The 21,496-nt window shown below is 52.8% G+C and overlaps 1 protein-coding gene and 1 long non-coding RNA gene across 9 annotated transcripts in view; one reads left to right on the top strand and one right to left on the bottom strand.

Annotated features, from left to right (window-relative positions):
• Positions 1–21,496, top strand: part of ABCC8 (ATP binding cassette subfamily C member 8) — a 73,370-nt gene that overhangs the window by 41,953 nt on the left and 9,921 nt on the right. For 5 of the 8 annotated variants that reach the window (XM_034645777.1, XM_034645783.1, XM_034645778.1 and 2 more), the window contains 14 exons: positions 283–358; positions 642–747; positions 8,579–8,629; positions 10,424–10,459; positions 11,124–11,222; positions 12,324–12,408; positions 13,079–13,159; positions 14,829–14,966; positions 16,380–16,505; positions 17,410–17,509; positions 17,740–17,981; positions 18,081–18,247; positions 19,340–19,409; positions 19,913–20,070. In XM_034645777.1, the coding sequence (XP_034501668.1) occupies positions 283–358; positions 642–747; positions 8,579–8,629; positions 10,424–10,459; positions 11,124–11,222; positions 12,324–12,408; positions 13,079–13,159; positions 14,829–14,966; positions 16,380–16,505; positions 17,410–17,509; positions 17,740–17,981; positions 18,081–18,247; positions 19,340–19,409; positions 19,913–20,070 (1,535 nt within the window). The remainder of the gene's footprint in view (positions 1–282; positions 359–641; positions 748–8,578; positions 8,630–10,423; positions 10,460–11,123; positions 11,223–12,323; positions 12,409–13,078; positions 13,160–14,828; positions 14,967–16,379; positions 16,506–17,409; positions 17,510–17,739; positions 17,982–18,080; positions 18,248–19,339; positions 19,410–19,912; positions 20,071–21,496) is intronic. The other 3 variants (XM_034645781.1, XM_034645779.1, XM_034645780.1) reach the window with 3 other exon arrangements.
• On the bottom strand, positions 14,888–16,371 carry LOC117796722. The gene is made up of 3 exons (XR_004621372.1): positions 16,208–16,371; positions 15,234–15,356; positions 14,888–15,108 (listed from the first exon to the last, which is right to left on the bottom strand). It is a non-coding gene; the product is annotated as an uncharacterized LOC117796722 (long non-coding RNA).

Here is a 21,496-nt window from a genome sequence, read left to right as displayed (position 1 = left end):
TCACCCTGCCTGCCTGGGGGGTTCATAGCAGTCCCGAAACCAGGGACACATCTTCCTTCTCCATTAAATGGGGGAACGCATGATTGTCCTCTTGGAGAGGGTGCCTCGGGCAGGGGTCAGCGTGAGAAGCCCATTCCCCCTCTCCCCTGCCCTAGAAGTGATCCGGGGCCTGAAATCAGTTGTTTTTGGCTTTCGTGGGGGAGGGGAGGCAAGAGACCATTCACACTGAGAACCCAGCTGCCTTTCTGTTCTCTTCCGGGCGGTGGGGTACCACCAATAAAGATCATTGGAGGCTTCTTCACGTGGACCCCTGATGGAATCCCCACACTGTCCAACATCACCATCCGCATCCCCCGAGGTACGGCCCGGCTCACCTCTCCAGCATGGTGTGGGGGTGGCCCCTCAGAGTCAGAGCTGAGTGCCCCCTCCCCATGTCCACTGAATGACGTGGAGAGAAAAAGAAAAACCAGCAGGTACTGAGTACCTGCTCAGTGCTCTCTCTTGGGGGGTACTCTGGGGGATTCCAAGTAGGAGGAAAGCAAACGGGGGTCCCAGGGTTGGGTGTATCTGTCTGTCTTTCTGGGGGGTAGTCGTTCGGACTCCCACCTGCCCCAGTCCCACCTGCTGCCCTCCCCCTGCAGGCCAGCTGACCATGATCGTGGGGCAGGTGGGCTGTGGCAAGTCCTCACTCCTCCTAGCCACCCTAGGGGAGATGCAGAAGGTCTCAGGGGCCGTCTTCTGGAACAGGTATTAAATGCACCCTCGGGGCTCAGTTAGTGGGGAGAGCAGACGGTGGGCAGGCGCGCAGCCTTTCTTTCAACTATCCTCAGGGGAGGGTGCACCAGGCACTTATCAGGAACTCAACCACTGCTGCTCATTGTTTTTCTCATCATCGTCATTAGGACTTATTAAACCCTTACTATGTGCCGAGTACTTGGCCAAGTCCTCTGCATGCATGATTCCCCTTAATCCTTATGACAACCAGCAAGGTTCAGACTGTTGACAGTTCTTGTTTTATCCATGAGGGTTAAACTCTTTGCCCAAATTCACTCAGCTAATAGGTGGCTGAGCTGGAACTCGAACTCAGTTCTGTTTGACTCCAAATCTCATGCTCGCTCAGCTGCGCTGCGTCCCTCTGTGGGGGGACAGCGGCACAAACATTGGTTTCCGGCTTGGTCATCAGCAAAGCCACACAGACTGCCCAGTGGGTGTTTTGCGGAGCCAGAGGTAACCCAGACAGACGTGGGTTTCTGGACCAAGATCACTCTCTTAATGAAAGAGCCAGAAGCCCAGGTTGAGTCAATCATGAATCTGTTATTTATACCCACCTACTTCCAAAAAAACACTTGAAACTCGTTGATAAAGGTACATATAAAATGGGAGCTTTTTAAAAAGCAAAGAGGGTAAGGTGTACCGAAGCCTGGGTGGGGCCTAGCTCGGGCCCCCCACCCCGCACCCGCAGCCGAGGGCAAGGGGGACCTGACAGGTTTGTAGAGTGCATTCAGGAATAAAGTTTGCAGCCGCTCCAGCAGAGGACAAGCTTATCCGGCAATCATTTCTAGGGGGAGATTATCATTCAAGAGGCCAGGTTTTTCATAAGCCTGAGCACAGAACTGCGCAGAGAGAAAGACCTTGGGCCCAGTGTCTGAATATCTGTAGGCACCTCCATTCCCTGCTTTTCCAAAATGTCCCTGAATGGTGGGGACATCCATCAGATGGCAAGTGCCCCTCCTCAGTGGGGCTGTGGGCTGACAGACAAGCCCTTTAGGTTTCCTATGACCTCAATCTCTGGAGTCTTAATTACATCGGGGACAGAAGGGTCTCTGCCTCCATTCCCCATCTTATTTGGGGGATTTTTCAACAAGGCCTGACTGGGGAGGTCCTTTGTACCAACTGCCCCTTAGGGCTGTGAAGGGAGAGCTCTGTCTTGTCCACTGGCTGACAGTGTGTATCTGTGAAGGGAAGATGGGATTATGCAGCCCAGAGATTGGGGCTGCACCTGGATTCTTGGGTCTGTATCCCTTTGCCCCACTTTCTCCATCCCCTCTCCCAGTCCCCAGCCTCGGATGCCCTCACACCAGCATCAGCCCCTGTCTGTCCTCCTCAGAGGCAGCAGGCATGCTTGGCATGGGTTCAGCCCTGTCCCGGCCCCCGCCTCTTCTCCAAGCTTTGCCAGCCCTCAGGGTCTGACTACTGCCACCTTTCTCTTTGGAAACCTCTGCCTCAGCCCGGAGGGACATGAAGGGCCTCTCTAGGGCAGCTGACACTGAGCAGCTCTTATGTGCCAGGCCCTGTACAAGGCACTTTACTTACTTCATTGTCTCAGTCAGCCTTCACCAAATTCTGTGAAGTAGACGTCATTAACCCCACTTAACAGATAAGGAAACTGAGGTGAAGCAAGTGACCCGAGGCCACCCGGCTCTCAAATGGCAGAAGTGGGATTCGCACCTGGGTGCTCAAGCGCCTGGGCTTTCCACTGAGTGTTGAGAGAGAAGGAGCCCAAGAGCGGTGTGAAGAAATCATTAGCCTGGCGGTCCCAAGGCCGGCAGCCCCCGTGGCTAGGGCACCTCCCTGTCCGGTCAGCAGAGCCACCGCCCAGCTGCTCACAGCTCTGTCCTCATGATGCTCACTCTCAACAGGGAGCTGGGCCCTAGCTCCCGGCTCAGTTTGAGTCTGGGGGAGCGGGTGGTGATGAAAAGGTTCTCACTCCTTCAGGATCCATTTTTCCCTCCTCCACAATGCAGCTTCCCTCCCCAGCGTAGCAGGCACACCCAGGGAGCCCGCAGCCAACCCTAGGAAGTTGTGAGACTTCGTTCGCCGTGCAACTCAGACTCCAGGCTCTCTACCTTGATATATTCACTCACGCCCTGTTTACTGAGCATCTACTGTGTGCCAGACCCTGGGCATGGCGACAGCAGTGCAAAGATGATTAAGACGCGGCCCCTGCTTTACGGGAGGGGAGAGGAGATCAGTGCCATGGTCGAGCATAGAGGAACAAGGGTCTCTGTGGCCAAGGAGAGAAGGCTCGTGTGGATATGGTATTTGAGCCTTGAAGGATGAGCGGCGTTTCAGCAGATGAAAAAAGGCAAGGGTAGGAGAGGAAGGTGTTCCAGACAGGGGTATCGGCATGGGCAAAGGCACACTGATGTGAAAGCATGATTCTGGGACCTGGAGCACTGGAGGTGTGGGGTGCAGTGGTGGACAGCAGGAGGGTGGCTGGGCTCAGCTCAGACACCCCTATATAGTAGGCCCAGGAAATAAGATTGAGCCGGAAGGCTGTAGAGGAATCATGCTGGTGATAATGGAAGGGGGGGGGCAAAAGGGTGGACTGCAGAAAGGGAGACCAGTTAGGAGCTCATTACAGGGTCCAGTGGCTGGGAGAAGGAGTCTGGACAGACATGACTCAGTTGCCCTCATCTGCTGTTTGCCTCTCAAAATCCTGGACGTGTATGAGCTCTGTCCGGCCCACCTGTCGTGGACAACTAGTGAGTTAAGTGTGGGGGCTGCGTGTTGAGGGCCTCCTCCCTTGCAGGCAAGCTCCGTGCCTCAGACACTGGGGCCAGGTCGGCAGGGGGAGGATGCACTTTGCAAAGTGAGCCAAGAGCAAAACAGCATTTAACCTGGCAGCCTCTCCGGCAGGTCTGCCTCTCTGCGGCCAGAGGCAGGGGCTATGCCAGGCTGCCCCGATGTTTTCATCCACGCCACTGCCAAGGCCTGGTGACCAGGCAGCCAGAAAGAGTTCCAGGAGGCAGAAGGCAGGCAGCTGGGGGATCAGGACACCCAGAACGGCAATGCTCTGGAGAGATGGGTTGGTTTGTACAGCTGCTCATTTATTCTTTCACAGAACAATGACGAGCGTGGCCGAGCAGATAGGAGCAAACGCTCCGGAGACAGGATGCCTGGGTTCAGGTCTGAGCTCTGTGCTTTGGGAAATGCCATGACCTTTCTGCACCCGGCTTCTCTTATTCCCATGGGGTTGATGTGAGGCTTAACCTGGCATGTAGTAAGTGCCCTATACATATCATAAATATTCTTCTTTGACAGTGGGCTCCTGTGGCAGGTACAGACATCCCTGTGGCTCTGGAATGCGCTCTGGCCTGTCTCCCAGGAGAGATGGTAGTCAGTTCCCTGGGCACAGAGACCATATCGTATTTGTCTGTCTGTATCCACAGAGCCTTGGCTAAATGAATTCATTTGCTAACTGAACAAACCGGGAGCAATTTATGACCTTCACGAGACTGCCGTTGTCAATATGTCCCTACATCTCTCTCCTCCCACGTGCCTTTGCCCAGGCTGTTCCCCTAACCCAGAATTCCGCCACCCGATTCCCCGCCACCGTTTGGAAAGTGGGACTCCTCTTCGTGCGTGCCTCGCACGTGTTGTGGTTATCTGCTGGCGTGTCTGTCTCCCCCACATCGCGGAGCTCCTCAAGGGCAGGACTGAAGGGTTAGTCCACGTTGTACCCCGAGGGCCCAGCACAGGAGGTGTGTCTTGTGAACTTCTCTGTGCAGACGACAAAGGAGAAGACCTACCTGGGGAGCTCACGAGCCCTGGGCGGATAGAGGCATGCAGACGGAGCCCCAGGGTGGGCACAGAGAGTCCGTGGGGTGAGGGTCTGCATTCTGGGCTGGAGGTTGACTGCAGCGGCCCGGGCGGATGCAGCACATGAGCCGCCCCCCGGGTCTCAGGGAGAAGCGTGTGGCCACTGAATATCTGCTTTACTAACAGGTGCCTGCCGGTGCCGGGCTCTCCGCTTCAGTGCACGATCAACCCGGGAATTTGCAGATTGTCTCCTTAATATCTAAGGAGAAAACATTTGGATGAAAAGTTAATATGAGCAGATATACGCCAGTGAAATTCTTTCCCTAAAAATAAGGAATAGGGCCATTAATGGCCACAGTAGAATGATTGTAAATGTCCCCAGGGAGCCAGCAGGAAGCAGGGCCCTGAGGAAAGCGCTGGGGTGGGGAGGAATGTTCCATTTCCTGATGAGAAACTATAAATCATCCTCCCTGGAGCTCCCTGCTGCCCCTGCTCCCACCACCTGCTGAGGCGTCCCCATAGGAACCATTCTTTACTTCCGTCTGCACCCCTCAGGCGGCCTGGGCCCTGCTTGCCCAGGGCAGGCGGCCTCAGAATGCTGTTGCCTTGTGGGGTTGGTGTGAAGGCTGCCTCCCGAGACCCCTGATGCCCCAGGAGGTGAGAAACCGCCTCCTTTCATGACTGCCCTGCGGTCTAATCTCCCCTGGAGCCTTTGGGAAGTAGGGGTAAAGGGCTGAGGTGACCCCAGGTTTCCTGGAGAGGCAGGTGCAGTGAGGTAGTAAGCAGACAAGACAAGGAGCGCTGCATGGGGGTGACGAGCCAGGCTTGGAACCCGATGGTCTTTGGTTGTAGTCCTGAGTCTGTCCCTTGCTTGCTGTGTGACCTTGGGCAGGTTATTTGACCTCTCTGAGTTTTAGTGTCCTCCTGAGGACAATGAGAAAAATGCTTTCCTTTCTCACAGACTTGGTGTTAGGACCCAATGACATTAATTGGAAAGGGCTCTGTGGGTAAAAGGTAACATTTCATGGCAGCTACAGGCCTGTCAGGGGCAGAGTGAAGGGACCACGGGCACCCAAAAGTTCTAACTTCCTCTTTCAACCTATTTCTACCTCTTCCCTTATTATTGATTGCTGGGGTCTTAAACCAGTGGTGGGCCCATTCCATTCCTCCTCTGTGTGAATCTTTGGGACCAAGCACGGAGCTGAGAAGGTGATCCCCCAGTTCTACAACCCCACGCCTTGCCTCCAACCAGCTATGAGCTGTTTTTATAATATATTCTCCCAGTGTCACTGAGGTTTGTGCCATGACCCCAATTTTTTACAGAAAGAAACAGAGCCTCCCCTAAGGGAAGGGTCTTGCTGAAGATTTCACAACCAGCGAGTAGAGAAACTCCTCAGAAACGCACTTCAGAGCCCATATTCTTTCCAGTTCTCCGAGCTGCCTGCCTTCCCACGCTGCCTCTTCCTCTGACCTAGAATTCTCTCCCTCTGTCTTCACTCGGTCCTCCCCTCCTACAGAGTTCATCTCACCTCTGACTACACGGAGCCTTTCCTCACTCTCTCAGATTTCTTCTCCCCCAAACTACTTTTTAAATTTACATTGTTCTGTGATTCTAGAAGAACATTCATTAAGTTAGAAAAGACACACAAGTATAAAGAAGGTAAAAACCACCTAATATCCCATCACCTAGAAGTTTCCAGTCTTTTCTCTATGCATTTGCAAAGTGTTTGTGGGCCCTTTCGCCCGAAATGTCTATGATACTTTCTTACTCCTACTTTGTTTTGGCCTTCATAACTTTCTGACCTCTGTACCTGTCTGATTTGCTCTACCAGACGGTGAGCCCTGTGAGGGTGGGTCGTGTGCCTTGATTCCTCTTGGTGCGCACACGCATGCCTAGCTCCTAGCTGGTGGGAGGGAAGGACATGGGGTTGGAGAACTGGGGGGAATTGTCCTTCAACTCAGTGCTTGGTCCCAAAGGTACAGGCAGAGGAGGGATGGAATGGTCCCCACACATTTAAGACCCCAGTAATCAATGAGAGAAAGTACGTGCCACATGTACCATTTTGTACTTTTCAGATGGAAACAGCTACACACGAAACCTTGGAGAGGCTTATTCTAGGGAGGCTGGGGCTACACTGGAAAAAGGTGAAGATGTACCTGAATTCATACCCCAGCTTCCCTTCGTCCTAACTGTAACATTGGGCGTTCCATGCAAACTCCAAGCCTCAGTTTTCCCATCTGTAAAATGGGGATACTAACTCCTCTTTAGAGTGTTGTCCTGTGGAAGACATGGTGCAAACCAACAGCTTCACACTGTGCCTGGCATAAGGATGGCCCTCACTGAGTGCTAGTCTCCCCCCCCTTCTTCCCAAATGACTAAGATGTCAGTTAATAACCTCCCTTTATTACAGGTCTGTCATGTGCTAAGCGAGGCGGGGGCTGGAAAAAGATGCTTTTCCTGCCTTAAAATCCCACTGGGGATAAAAGACTTACCCAGGGGATGATTAGAGAGTAAGATAGTCCATTATAAGGTCTAATTGAGCAGCCCAGACAACAATGCAAACTGAGTTAGGGCCGAGAGCGCTCGCTGTGTGTTGGGGTCCTCAGGGAGACCACAGATGCACTTTCCTCCCAATGAGTAACAGCTCTGGAAACAGCTCTTTGTAGCTCTGGAAGAAGGCAAGGCAGGGAGATTCCAGAGACGAGCTTATCTGGGCCATGGCCACAGTTGGAATTTGTAAGCTTTGGTTTTTCATCTCTCACATTACCAGCTGCCCAGAAATGACAGCAATCTGGTAGTTGGGGAACACAAGGTTAGGTGGGGTTGAAAGAATGAAAGGAGACCCCAAAGATCAGGGAACAGAATCTGAGGGGACGTGGGATTACATATCCATCAGGATCACCTCTCTGCTCTGCTCCTCAGCAAGCGACAGAAAGGAATTCCTCAGGCTCCTTTCCATGCCTGGTTTTGTCCATCCCAGGGTTCCTGACAAATCACAGGGCAGTAATGAAGCATGGTCATTAAGAGCCTGAAGCTTTGGAGTCAGATCTGTTTCCTCTGTTACGTGCTGGCTGGGTGGCTTTGGGCAAGTTACTTAGCCTCTCTGACCCTCACTTTCTTTGTAAAGTGGAGACTGTCCAAATCAACCTTCATGTGATTATTTAAAGCTTTAAAGAAGATGATACTATTACGGTACTTAGCACCGTGCTTACAAAAGTTCAACATAAATGTTAGCTGGTTTCAGTATGATTAAAGTAAGATCTGTACGAAAACAGAGCCAATTGTTTTTCCCCAAATGTGCATGTCAGAAGCACCCATTTTATCAGCAGAGGGCTACTTCTGGAAGGTTGAGAGGTGGTCTGTGGGGGGGGAGAAAGAGCACCGGCAGAGTTGGCACCAAAATTCAGGTTGCCTAACTCAGTGTTTTCCTTTTTTTTTTTTTTTAACTATAATCCACATTTATGTCACAGTCCACTACGTTTCTGCATTGACAGATAAGAGAAAAAATTCACCAAAAAATACACATTTTTTTTTACAATTTTATTTTTTTAAATAATTTTTTATTATGTTATGTTAGACACATCTTAACCACATGCCGTGCACACTTTTTTTTTTTAGTGCAATTGCACTTCACTTAATTCACACCCGATTATCGGGTCCCAATCTACAGTTCAAAAGCACTGTATACATTGATTCTGACCTTGGCAAAGTCACTTTCCCTCTCTGAGCTTTCGTTTTCCCAACTGGAAAACCATGGTGATGCCCAGCCAGCCTCGCGGCTGCTCTGAGCCCATGCCAGGAGCACGGATTTAGCCCTTGCTATTTGGAGGGTGCTCATCTAGGAGCTGTGGGAGGACAGAGATTGAGAAGAGTGGTTTGTGCCCCAAGGAAGCCACTTGGGGACACTGGGGAGGGGTGGGAGCGATGGGAGGGGTGGGGGTGGCGGGGATGGCTTCTTTCCAAAGACCTTTGTGATGGAGAGAAAGGCAGTGGAGTGAGAAGTAACTGTGTTGGTTTTTCCCATTTGTGCCCCAGCAGCCTTCCTGATGAGACGGGAGAGGACCCCAGGTACAGCCTCGGAACTGGGTTAGAAATGGGTCCCAACAAAGGGAAGAAGCTGGGGGGGCGGCTGGGAGGGCTTGGAGGGGGTACTGAGTCTGGATTGCAGGGAGTGCAGCTAACTTCGTGTCAGAGGCACCAGACCTTATAATAAGGCCTGCTTTCTCCGGTTCCTGGAGAGAGAAAAAAAACTTAGACATGCCAGTCTGTGGCCCTTCAAAGGGCTATATAATATATAAACGGATATACAATACATCTGTGGTTTAAAAATTTCAGGGTGAACGGGGCACCTGGCTGGCTCAGTCCGTGTGGAGCATGAGACTCTTGATCTCAGGGTCGTGAGTTCAAGCCCCATGGTGGGTGTGGAGCCTACTTAAAATAAAAAAATGTTTGATTAATTAATTAATTAATTAAAATGTCGTGGTAGATGGTCAGAAAGTAGCTTCCTGCTTGCCACGGGCTGATGGGAAGGGAGAAAGGGAGTAACTGCTATTGGGTACAGGGTTTATTTTGGGGAGGTGATAAAAATGTTGTGGAATTAGTGGTGATACTTGCACAACCTTGTGACAACCTTGTGACCATTCAATGGTTTTTAGAATTGGAAAACAAATGTGGCAGGGAAAAGACAATTAGGGGGAAAAAGGTGTCTAAAAAGGCCCTAGGGAATGCTCCTGGGGAAAAAAAAAAGTTGAGAAACACGGCTGTGAGAGAGGAGGTGGTTATCCCCCAGGCCAGACAGAAAATGCGGCGGTGCTGCTTTATGCTTAGTGTACAGGTCTGAAAAAGTCCACGTGAGATGATTAATGAGGCTCTGAGACCCTCACGCCCCTCCCCAGCCTCACATCTCCCCAGAACATGCAAAACACCCTGGCGGTGGCTTGAAGTCAGGACTGGGAACGTTGACTCAACGTTGTAACTCAGCTCAAGCTCCTGGCCTTCACTCTGACGCCGGAGTGTTTCGCTTGCCCATGTTTCCTCTGCCCTTTCTCCCACCTTGTCCCCAAGTGCCGGGGCGTGATGACAGGCCCCGTACTCTCTAGCCACAGTAACCACGGTCCTTGAGCCGAACTGCTGAGCTCACGGTACGTGACGAGTATGACCTGTGATGAGAGCAGCAGGACAGCGGAGCTGGCGCTGGAGCCCTTGCAGGCAGCTCGGGGCACGTGGACCTGGCAGCTGACCATGCCCCCCTCCCCTCAGATCCCCCAGATTCCACCGCCGCCTGCTGACAGGGCCACACCAGGCTTCCAGTCACGCCCGAGCCCTTCTCGGCCCTCTGGCTGCCACCGCGAGAGTGCCATGAGCTCAGCGTTCCCACACACGAGCTGCGGGCCTGGCCTGCCTCCTTCCAGACAGCCCTCCCTGCCCCGGCTCCTTCCAGACAGCCCTCCCTGCCCCAGCTGTTTGGGCAGCCACGTCTGTCGGAGACGCGTCTGTGCATTTGAGCCCCGACGCAGACGCTGGAGCCTAGAGGATCCACGTGTTGGCCTTGATACTCCTCTGACATGGGATTCCCCGACCACACACACACAAGCTTACACCATTGGTGCCTTTCCCCTGTTCTCCCTCTCGGCTGGGCCCTGGGGCCCTCCTCACACACCCCACACATACTGGGGATGCTACACAGGGTCGGGCAGTGGAGGCACCCCCAGGATGGCCGAGCCCCTCTCCACACCCCTGCATGTGACACGGGTGGCTGCATCCTGGGTCCCAGGGACTATAAAGGCACCTTCATGCCAGGTTTGAAGGAGCACAGATGTCTAGGTAGAAGTTGGTGCATGCATGGGAGCCCTGAAGTTGTGTCTTTTCTTCCTACTGCAGCCCAGAGCGGGAGCCAGTGGCCGACTCGGACGTCAGGTACTATGACCTGGAGCACCTGCCCGCTGGGCAGACTTCCTCAGAAGGGCTCTCAGCCCAAGGGAGCCGCAGAACCCTTGAAGGCAGCCCCTCCCCACAGGGCCCAGCCTAGCTGCAGGGAAGAGACCCAGGGGGGCTCTGTGCTCATCAGATGGTTCTGAGGCCCCCACTGCTTCTGTGCCTTAAGCTGCTCCCTTCACATCAGACCATTTTTATCTCCCCCCCACTCCCTTGTTTTTGGTCTTCAAAAACCTTATCACACTAAATGTGGTTTCCTTGGCTCTGCTATTTTTTTTTTTAAGTTCCACTCGGAGAATTACCTGTTAATATCAAAATCAGGTGGTTTGAGGGCCCCTCAGGGAAGCAGGAAATTAGGGGTTGAGGGTTTGGTTACACTTTGGGCTCCTCCAAGTTCTGGGTAAAGATTCAGAAAGAACAGATGACAGGGAGGAGACAGGTTGGATGCAGGGCAGGGCAGGGGTGCAATCGTGTTCCCCCTAGTCTGCTAAGACCCGGGCACCCAAACCTGCCCCAGGCCACTGGAGACCACACAAAGCAGATTTATGCTAAGTGCACCTCCCTGGTCTAAACCATCTGCTTGACAACTGCCTCTGAGAACGAGCCCCTGAGAATGCCTCCCCTACTCCCACCTGCTGTATTCCAGGAAGAGAGGCCCCGTGGCCTATGCTTCTCAGAAACCATGGCTGCTCAATGCCACTGTGGAGGAGAACATCACCTTTGAGAGTCCCTTCAACAAACAACGGTAAAAGCCTCTCGGAGAAACACAGGCTGGGGGAGGGGAGAAACTGGTCAAGAGCAGCATTAGCCAACCCTCCCCGGTGCCCAAGCCCCAGCTGGCTGCCCTGCCCCTCCATTGATCACCCACACCCAGCCATTCTGCTCTCCAGGATGCTTATCTGGATTCCAGCCTGTTCCATATGGTGCATCTGGAAAGGATCCAGATGGGCCTGGGTATCGGGTCAGTCCAGCTCCTGTGGGTATGAGGGTAGGAAGGAGGGCACGTTAGGTGAAAGCCCTGATGCCTTCTCTTGAGGCTGAGGGGAAGGCTGACCCAGCTTCCCATTATTCCCTACGCCCAGCTCTGTAGCTCATGCACGATTTTCCCTCCAATGATAATAATTGCTACCATCGATTGAGCTCCTGGGTGCCAAGTGCAGTGTCCTACTCTTTACATGCGTGGTTTCCTCTAATGCTCACAGCCGCCCAGGAGGCAGCTACTATTATTACCCCCATTTTACAAAGGACGAAACCAAGGCTCAGAAGGGTTAGGTAACTTGCCCAAGGCCACCCAGCCAATAAGTGAGAGAAATGGGTCTCAAATCAAAGGCTGCCTGACACCCAATTACATGTCACCAAGACACTCTGTTGCCTCCATGCACCCTGGCTGGCACCTGCCCAAGCTAAGAGCTGGCCAGGGGAAGTATGAGAGGAACAGGCTGGGCAAATATTTGATCAGCCATCATCATTACTGCCTAAGCCAACCAGCAGTGATTTTCCCTGGCGGCGCCCCCAGTATGGGCTCTGGCAGTAGCTTCCCCCACTGCACAGGGGCCTCGGGCCCCCTCTTGTCACTTACATGGCATATTTGCTACTATCCAATTTCATCCTTCAAATATTTAACTGGCCCCAAGACTCTGGGAGGTGCTGCTCTCAGCTCTTTTCAAGCTCCCGTGGTGTTTGCCTGCAGCCGGGCAGAAGGCCATTAAAGCCATTGCTCCCCCCCCCACCCCGCCCCGAGCACAGCTGCCTGGAAGCTAATGACCCCCTGCATGTGGTCAGGCCTGACTCTGGCCAGGCTGATCGGCTCTGTCCGTCCCCCCACCCCCTGCCCCAACCACTCCAGGTACAAAATGGTCATCGAAGCCTGCTCCCTACAGCCGGACATCGACATCCTGCCCCATGGAGACCAGACTCAGATTGGGGAACGGGTTAGTAGCAGCCTCTATGGGGTTTTTTCAAGGCGGGGGCCCTCCGGCTCCCCTGATCCCCACCCATCGCCACCAGCATGCCCTGAGATCGTTCTCAAGGAGAGCAGGGAACTGGAAAATAAGAGAGGGTAAGGGCAGAAGAGCTGCCTGCAGTGAGCTCAAAACAGTCCCGAGCCCTGGGCTGCTGGCTGTCCTCGACACATTTGCAACTCACGCCCTCCTGGGCTGGAGGTGACTTGGCATCTCCTTCATTCATGCCCCACGTATGTCCGAAGGGCCCACACGATGGTGTGGTAGGCCCGGGGTTCTATCCTTCACGTACACTCACAAGGTGGGGCCCCCCCGCTGTAAGCTTAGGCAAATCGGATTCTCCCACAACTGTCCTCCTTATGTATGATTTAAATCCCTACTTCCTCTGTCTTAGTCGTCACCGGTCAGATGGTGCCTAGCACCTACATGATGAATCTTCAAAGACGGGGGGAATCATGCTCCCCACTTCTGAGTGAATTTAGTAAACACGTGTAAGATCCTCCTGTCTTCATGGTGAGCAGCGGGAAAGAGGTGGCTAGAGCCGGGCCTCCACCTCAAGGAGCTCGCAGTCAAGTAAGGGGCAGGACAGTCTTTCCTGAGGGGCTCTGAGAGCATGACCCTTCCTCTCCTTCGGTCGCAGGGCATCAATCTATCTGGTGGCCAACGCCAGCGAATCAGTGTGGCCCGAGCCCTGTACCAGCACACCAACGTTGTCTTCTTGGTGAGTGCATTAGCTGGCATCTCCCTCGGGGGCCTCCCTGACTCACGGCCCGTTCACAAACACACACACACACACACACACCACCCAACAACCTCCCTCTCCAGGTGTAAACCTCTCCTGCCAGAGATATTACCTAATCACCGACAGGGAAACTGAGGCAAGGATAGTGCAAATGACCCACTGAGGACTTCACACTGAACTCTGCAGTAGCCATACGGGAAATGTGGAGTAGTTACAGGCCGCCTCCCTGTAGGATGGCCCCAACTATCAACACTTATTTAGCCCCACTATAATTTGTGGAATGTTTGCTGCCACTTCCCATCCCCATGCCCAGAGCAGACATTGCTAACTGATCACAGCGGTAGTCACAGAAAATTCAGCATTATCAATGAAAGCAATTCTGTGAAACCCCACATTAGTTTCTGTGGGAAACTTCACTTGGCCTCAGAATCCTTCTCCACACAGCACTCCAGATAACCACTAGCAGTCAAACATGAGATCAGCTTATTAGCCATCCCTACCCTATTTCATGCCAAGTGCTGTGTTAGGTGCTTTGGTTGACCCGGAAGAGTTCTGAGAGCCAGTCTTCGGCCTCAAAGATGTAGAGTCTATCTAGGGAGATGGAGGTCACCCACACCCAAGAGCCACAGCCCAGCCAAATGCCCAACTGTGGGGCACAATCTATGAGGAGCCTTGTCCAAGGAGACAACTGTGAGGACTAGAAAAATCAGGGAGAGCTTCCTGGAGGAAGACCTTGAAGAGTGAGTCGGTTAAACAGAAGGAAATAGGAAAGACGTTTGGGTGGGGAGTCAGAATAAGGAACCTCAGGTCTCTGAACCCGGTTTTATTCTTTCCCCCTTCTGCCCCCAACACACATAAATGCTCCCCACTAAACACACTTCAAAATGTAAAGGTTCATAGTCTTTGTTAGCATCTGACATAGCACTTTACAAAGTACTAGCTTATCCATGGTTTTATATGAGCTTTAAGCAGCCTTGTTAGAAGTAAAGTGGGTATTTTTTTTATTTCAGCGAAGTTGTATTAAGCTCCTACTCTACCAGACACAAGGGGTGTCGATTCCTGGGGGCCTCACAGGAATGGACGAATAACTATTAAAACTGGAATTGAGAGGAGGGAAGTCTAGGCATGAAAGAGAAGAAAGGACACAGGAAGAGCTAGGATAGAGCACTGAAGGGTGAGTCGGAGTTCACCAGGCAGACAAAAGGCAAAATGGCACTTTGGGCAGAGGAAAGAGCATAGGTAAAAAAAAAAAAAACAAAACAAACCTGGAATGGCAAGTTCTCTCGAAACCTGGAGTACAGGGAACTTGGACAGGACAAATAAGTGAGACCAGAAAGACTGAGCGGGTAATAGAGGGCCTAGATCACCATGCTAAGGAATTTGGACTTGAGAGGCAATGGGGAGCTATTGAAGGTTCAGCAGTCAGGAAGTGCCTGTGATTAAATCTGTTTGAAAGCAATAACTGATAACAGCTGCATTTTAAGATGAGGCATGTAAAGCCCAGAGAGGTTAGGTACATTGTCCAAGGCCATACAGCGAACTAGCAAACTAGTGCCAGTCTCTGGACCACAGCTGGTATAACTCTGATGGTTTTTATTCTGTTACCCTCTCCCCCCACACTTGCCCCGACCTTCTCCCCTCTGCCCAGGATGACCCCTTCTCAGCTCTGGATGTCCATCTGAGTGACCACCTGATGCAAGCCGGGATCCTTGAGCTGCTCCAGGATGACAAGAGGACAGTGGTCCTAGTGACCCACAAGCTCCAGTACCTGCCACACGCAGACTGGGTGAGGGGCCACAAGGAGGTCACGCTATGGAGGGCTGAGGTGGGAGAGGCAGTAGGACATCTTCCAAGGAGTCGGTGTCCCAGTAGCAATTGCTGAAGGCAGAAGAGATCCACACTGAATGGCTTCGTAGCTTTGGCAGATCCTGCAGGCCAAGGCCTCAGTGTCACCTAGAGCTTCAGATGTTCCCACCCTCACCTGGGGCCCCTCTGGGTACCTGCAAGGCTGGCACCGAGAAGTCTCAGAAAGAAGCAGACACTCAATTCCTACCTTCTGTTTATGGCCCAGTTTGATGGCTCATCCCCCTGGCCTTGGGACTGCTGATTCGGATGGGAGAGCCAGCTTCCTGCCCTCTGACCCACCGCGGGTTGGATGCATTTAAGTCAAGATCAACTGGAAAATACGGGAACAAACAATACAAGTATTAGTAGAAACGTCAATATTATCAATGGGATGCAATTTTGTGAAACCTCACATTATCCAAATTTCTGCATTCCTCAATATGTAGATAACAGTTACTTCTCAATTAATTGGAAAGCATTTAATCTTTAAGGTGGCAATCACGTGACTTTTACAATCTGGGCCTTGCCAGACTCCTATATAAATTTGCCCCTGAAAATTGAGGGCCTCCTTGAGCTTCAGACCTATGCTAAATGGGCCTAAGTCTTCCTTCTGCATGTGGTAAAACCCTCCCTCTACTATGAAAAAGGGAGAAAAAAATCCATATTTTTAAAAAAACTGTTGTAACAGGTGCAGAAGGTCTGTGATTGAGTTTCCATGGTGACCTTGGCAAGGCAGTTCAGGACAATCTTTAGTCCAAGGAAGGCAGACAAAGACATGACTGGTTCCTTGAAATGTCAGTGAGCAAGACTCCCAGGCATCCCGCCTTGCACCCCAGGGGGTAAAGGAGTAGGGGAGGGTCTCTGAATTAATGACGAGTGTCCATGAGTGGGAAACATTGAGTGTTTCAAATAAAATCAGTTTTATTGATTTCAAAGAGGCACGGCCACACACACTTAGACCAATAGGTACATTGTCAACCACTGGTGGAACCTACCAGACGTGCGGTCAGAGGATCTAGGCATAGCGTGCAATTAGCTGTTGAGTGTGTGAAAACAGCTGCCCCTGATGGGATCCTAGTGAGGAACCAGACCGCTTGACGAGGATACACCAATTTGCTTTGCAAACCCTCTTAGCAACCCTGGGGCAACCTCTGAGAGGTAACCCCCCCCAGAAGTACAGACCTCTAAATCCTGGGAGTAGGTCGGTGAGGACTGCCGTGGGGAAGCCAGCAGCCAGTTGTGGTGGGGAGCGTATGTGTGCCGGTCCATCGCAGACTCCTTGCTGAGGCGGGGGTGTGACTACCACTCCCCCTTCCCGTTCAGCCCCGGGCTGGGTCTGTTTCTGTCTTTCCAGATCATCGCCATGAAGGACGGCACCATCCAGAGGGAGGGCACGCTCAAGGACTTCCAGAGGTCTGAGTGCCAGCTCTTTGAGCACTGGAAGACCCTCATGAACCGGCAGGACCAAGAGCTGGAGAAGGTGAGTATGTCCTAGGGGCCAGGCAGACAACCTCGGAGGAGAAGGTGGGAACGTGAACACACAAAGGCCTTCCTGCCCTCGCTGCCCTAGGAAACTCCCCCAAGGACAGATGTGGGAGCTGAGCGAGCACTTCCAGCTGCCAGAGGAGGGCCGGTACCTGTGCCGTCTACTCAGGGCAGACTCAGGTGGACGCCTTCCCTGTCCCCTGAAATAGCCAGAAACCATTTCGTTATAAAGCTTCAGAGAATCAACTCAAACTGGTGAAGCAGGAAAGGGGAGAGTTGAGGATTTTTTGGCTCATGGAAGTAAAAAGGGTCGGCTTCAGGTGGAGCTGGATCCAGGTATTAAACACTGTCATCAGGATCCTGTTTCTCTCCCTCCTTGGCTCTGCTCCCCTCAGACCGGCCTCATTCTTGTGCTGGCGGAGAGAGAGCTATCAGCAGCCACGGGCTTACATTCTCCCGGCTCAACACCTCTGCCAGCAAGAGAGTGCCTCTGTCACAACGGTTCAGCACAAGTCCCTAGGCCAACTCTCCTTTGTCCACTTTGGTCCTGTGCCCACCCTGGATAAATCACTGTGGCCAGGGATGTGGAATGTGAGATTGGCCAGCCCTGAGTCTCATGTCCACCCGGGGAGCCAGGGAGAATGATCAGCCCCCCCGAGTCACAGAGACTGGGAATAGGGGAGAGAGGATCTCCCACAGGAACATTTGGGGTATCGTGAGCCGATAAATGGGGAGGAGTAAATTCAGGCAAGACAAACCTGCATCCATCTGGACCCTCCCCCAGGCGGGGGCACTCTGGAAACCTGACTCTGCTCATTGCCAGGGATGGCTGTCCTCCATCCTCCCTTCTTCCCTCTGCACACTCTGAGGACAGTGGCCAGGTTCCATCTGTCTTCCAGGAGACCGTCATGGAGAGAAAAGCCACAGAGCCACCTCAGGGCCTGCCCCGGGCCATGTCCTCAAGAGATGGCCTCCTGCAGGATGAGGAAGAGGAGGAAGGTACAGACAGTGGGACTGGCAGTGAAATCATGGCCTGAGTCTGAGGTCTGATGGACCACGAGGAGACAAAGGCTCGGGGTTCTGGGGTGGTGAGATACCGTGACTGTCATTAAATCCCTTCTGCTCTGTGTGCCTCGGTTTTCCCATCCGTAAGCGGGGATAACAGGCCCCTGGCTCAGCCTGAGGGATGCGAAATGGGAAGCCACAGGGGGGATTCTTGCGGCCTGCAGAGGAAGCAGCTGAGAGCGAGGAGGAGGACAACCTGTCTTCAGTGCTGCACCAGCGGGCCAAGATCCCGTGGCGAGCCTGCGCCAAGTATTTGTCGTCGGCCGGCATCCTGCTGCTGTCGCTTCTCGTCTTCTCCCAGCTGCTCAAGCACATGGTCTTGGTGGCCATTGACTACTGGCTGGCCAAGTGGACCGACAGCGCCCTAACCCTGAGCCCCGCGGCCGGGAACTGCTCGCTCAGCCAGGTGTGGCCGGCAGCCCCAGGGCAGGGGCGGGGTGGGGGGAGGGGAGAGGGCTGCCCCACGGACCCCCCAGGACCCCGTCTCATTCTCCGCCCGGCCCAGGAGTGCGCCCTCGACCAGACTGTCTATGCCATGGTGTTCACGGTGCTCTGCAGCCTGGGTATCGTGTTGTGCCTTGTCACGTCCGTCACCGTAGAGTGGACGGGGCTGAAGGTGGCCAAGAGGTTGCACCGCAGCCTGCTGAACCGGATCATCCTGGCTCCCATGAGGTACTGCTCTCCCCCGGCCATGCAGAGGCTGTGGGCAAGTCACTGTTCTCTGAGCCTCAGTTCTCCCATCTGTAAAATGGGGATATGCAACCTCTGTCACAGGCTGCAGTGGGGAGGGGTGGCTCAAGGAGACAGTGTGTGTAAAAGTGCCCTCCTCGGGGCAGAAAGCAGAGGAAAACCAGCATTTACTCAGCCACACACGGTGCTCGGCATTTTATATGGTTTGTTCATCTAGCTGTTACAACAGCCCTTCAAAGTGAATGTCCGCAGGCTCTGCGTTGTTGTATGTTTCCCTTCCCCAGGCAGGTACCATCTGCCCGTCTCCACCCACAGATTCGGCTCTCCCTCTCCTCCCCCAGCCAGCCTGCAGGTTCTGACACTGGGGACATGGGGACATGTTTTAATCTACTGGAATGGGGTGTGTACAAATCCCAAAGGCCACTTGGTGTGAAACAGGTTTAAGGCGGTCACTGCCCAATCGACCGGCTGACTCAGTTTTAAAGCACGACAGGCAAACAGGTTATCTGGCCCTTGTCAATGCCAAGGCCTCACCATCTGACTACACTTTTTACTTTTCAGGCTCATGAGCTCTCTGTGGCCCACAGACATGGCTTCAATGTTTACTTACCCTCTATTTGTCCCAGATCTGAGCTTCTGAAATCCTCTGGTTAGGGTTGGGCCGGTTCTGGGTCAGAGCCAGAGTGATGACAGCTTGAGTAGCTTCGCAGGGTCAGCCAGCTGACTGGCTGTCCCCAGGGCCCTGTTTGCCCTGGCAGATTGTCCCTCTGGAGAAGACTCCACGTCCCCAGGACAGCTGCTGAGTGAGTCAGGCTGAGCAAGCAACTGAGGAAGGTGGCAGTGGCCTTAAGAGCCAGAGAGGTCAGTGAGGGTCCAGCACCCCTTTGGGCAGCTGCAGGAATTCTCGGGATCACAGGCCAGATATCTACAGACTTGCAGAGGCAACCACCCCTAGACACCAGACCCAGAGATGACCCCAGAGACACTAAAATGAAAGAAATAACTACCCTCATTCAATAAACAGGAAGGAAATCAATAAACGGATGAGTAACTGTTCTTCTGGTTGCCTCTTAGGTTTTTTGAGACCACGCCCCTTGGAAGCATCCTGAATAGATTTTCAGCTGACTGTAACACCATCGACCAGGTACACAGGACTGTGACCCATTTCCCCAGTTCAGAGAGAGGCCAGGCCCCCACAATTTTCCTCTCTGGTACTGGCTTCCCCAGATCTGCTGCTCAGAGCCCCATGGGAGGAACCCAGTGGGCCCCCCATCTGATTATAATGCTGCCTCAGGGCCTGGGGTTGCCCCTGTGACACTGTCATGATAAGGCGGAGGGAAACCACATCCCTTTGGCTTCCATCCAATACCCGCTGGCTCACTTCAATAAGGTTCCAGCATAGTCTGAACCAAGGTGATTGGTTTTGTGGAGAAGATTCATTTCGATTCAGCTTGTGTTCTTGATTTACCATCGTACTAGATGGTGAGGAAACAAAGTCCCAATTCCTGCTCTCAGGGAGCCTACAGCGTAGCTGGAGAGAGAAGATGTGTGGCTGTGATAATGGGAGAGAGCAAAACATGGCGGCAGGTAACACACTGAAGATAAACACCAAAGCTCACCTTCCTCTCTCACCCTCCCCTCCGTCAGCACATCCCATCCACGCTGGAGTGCCTGAGCCGCTCCACCCTGCTCTGCGTCTCAGCCCTGGCTGTCATCTCCTACGTCACGCCCGTGTTCCTCGTGGCCCTCTTGCCCCTGGCCGTGGTGTGTTACTTCATCCAGAAGTACTTCCGGGTGGCGTCCAGGTGATGGCAGCCTTTGCCAGCCTCAGGGGGAGGAAGGATGGGAGGTGTTTTGCTATGGGCAGTTGGGTATTCCTACTAGAGTAATCATCAAAAAGTAGTAGAGTTGTCTTCCCTCCTGAAAAGGAAGAGAGAAACGAAGGAAAGAGAGATACTCATCTTCCACCACCCTGATGTAACCACCTGTCGGCGTGCGCGCGCATGCGCGCACACACACACACACTCTGCCATTAGTATCGGAACTATTTCCTTAGGAGATACGGTCAGGAGTGGAATTGCTAGGTCAGGATGTATACACGCCTTTATGCCCTTCCTTCATTTTGCCAAAATGCTTCTCAGGAGGGTTGTAGGAGTGCAGTGACCAGGCTGATTGCTGATGCAAGAAATCGAGGGCACCTGATGGCAGGGGTGTATGGCAACCGTACCCCCCAGCTCGCGGGGGCCAGAGCGTGCCTGGGAGCCTTGACTTGAGGGAGACTTTCACAATGATCACGTTCGCCCTTGAGAGCCTTCGAGTCACACAAGTTTCTTTCCTACTCCAAAGTTTCTAAGAACATTCTCTAGAATAGAAGTTCTTTCTGGGAGCGATTCTGTTAAACTCATAGGTTCAAATAATTGTCGGGAAAATTTAAAAGACTCTCTAGACCAGTGTTTATCAAACTGCCAATTGCAACTTATCAGTGGGTCATGAAGTCAATATCGTAGATCACAGCCAGCGTCCTTATCAAATGAAATTGAACAGATCATATCAGTCTGTATGCGCATAGTAAGTTTTGCTTCATGAAACCTTTGTTTGGGTCGTGTAGGAGTGTGCGTGTGTGTGTGTGTGTGTGTGTGTGTGTGTGTGTGCAATGATTTGTAGTATAAAATGCATTTCTTACCGCAGGTTACAATCAAATGTTAAGTACCTTTCCCAAGGGCACATAGTTGATCAGTAACTGGAGTCGAAATGCAGATTATCAATAAGAACAATTAAATTTAGATACATTTCAAGCACGGTCACCTTGCCCACAAGGATCGAGATTCGTACACCGGGTGGTGTAGTACCACCTGGCACCCAGGAGGAGCACGTTAGTGTTCGCAGAGCACTGAGGCTTTTGAAACGCTTCACGAGCTGTTTTACAAAGTTCATCTCTTCTGCCAGAGAAACCACCCTGTTCCCCTGGCATCCACTCTGCCCTGGGGACAGTCTGTCCAGGAAAGCTGCCTCCTGCATCCCAGCTTGACCTCCCTGGCTCTGATGTGCTTGTCAAGGTGCAGCTGTGGGGAGCAGGGGCAATCCTGTTGCCGTGGAAACCTCTGGCCTTTCCCCCTCGAGGAGCTCTGTAGATCCTGACCCGTGATGTGCCAAAACCTATGTGGTTACCGGGGAGGGGACTGAAAGCTTTGCGTCAGGTCTTTCTGCTCCTTTCGCTAGCTGTTCCCCGTG

Source organism: Ailuropoda melanoleuca, chromosome 16, assembly GCF_002007445.2.
Source record: "Ailuropoda melanoleuca isolate Jingjing chromosome 16, ASM200744v2, whole genome shotgun sequence".
Taxonomy (NCBI): Eukaryota; Metazoa; Chordata; class Mammalia; order Carnivora; family Ursidae; genus Ailuropoda; species Ailuropoda melanoleuca.
This window is presented reverse-complemented; position numbering and strand designations above follow the sequence as displayed.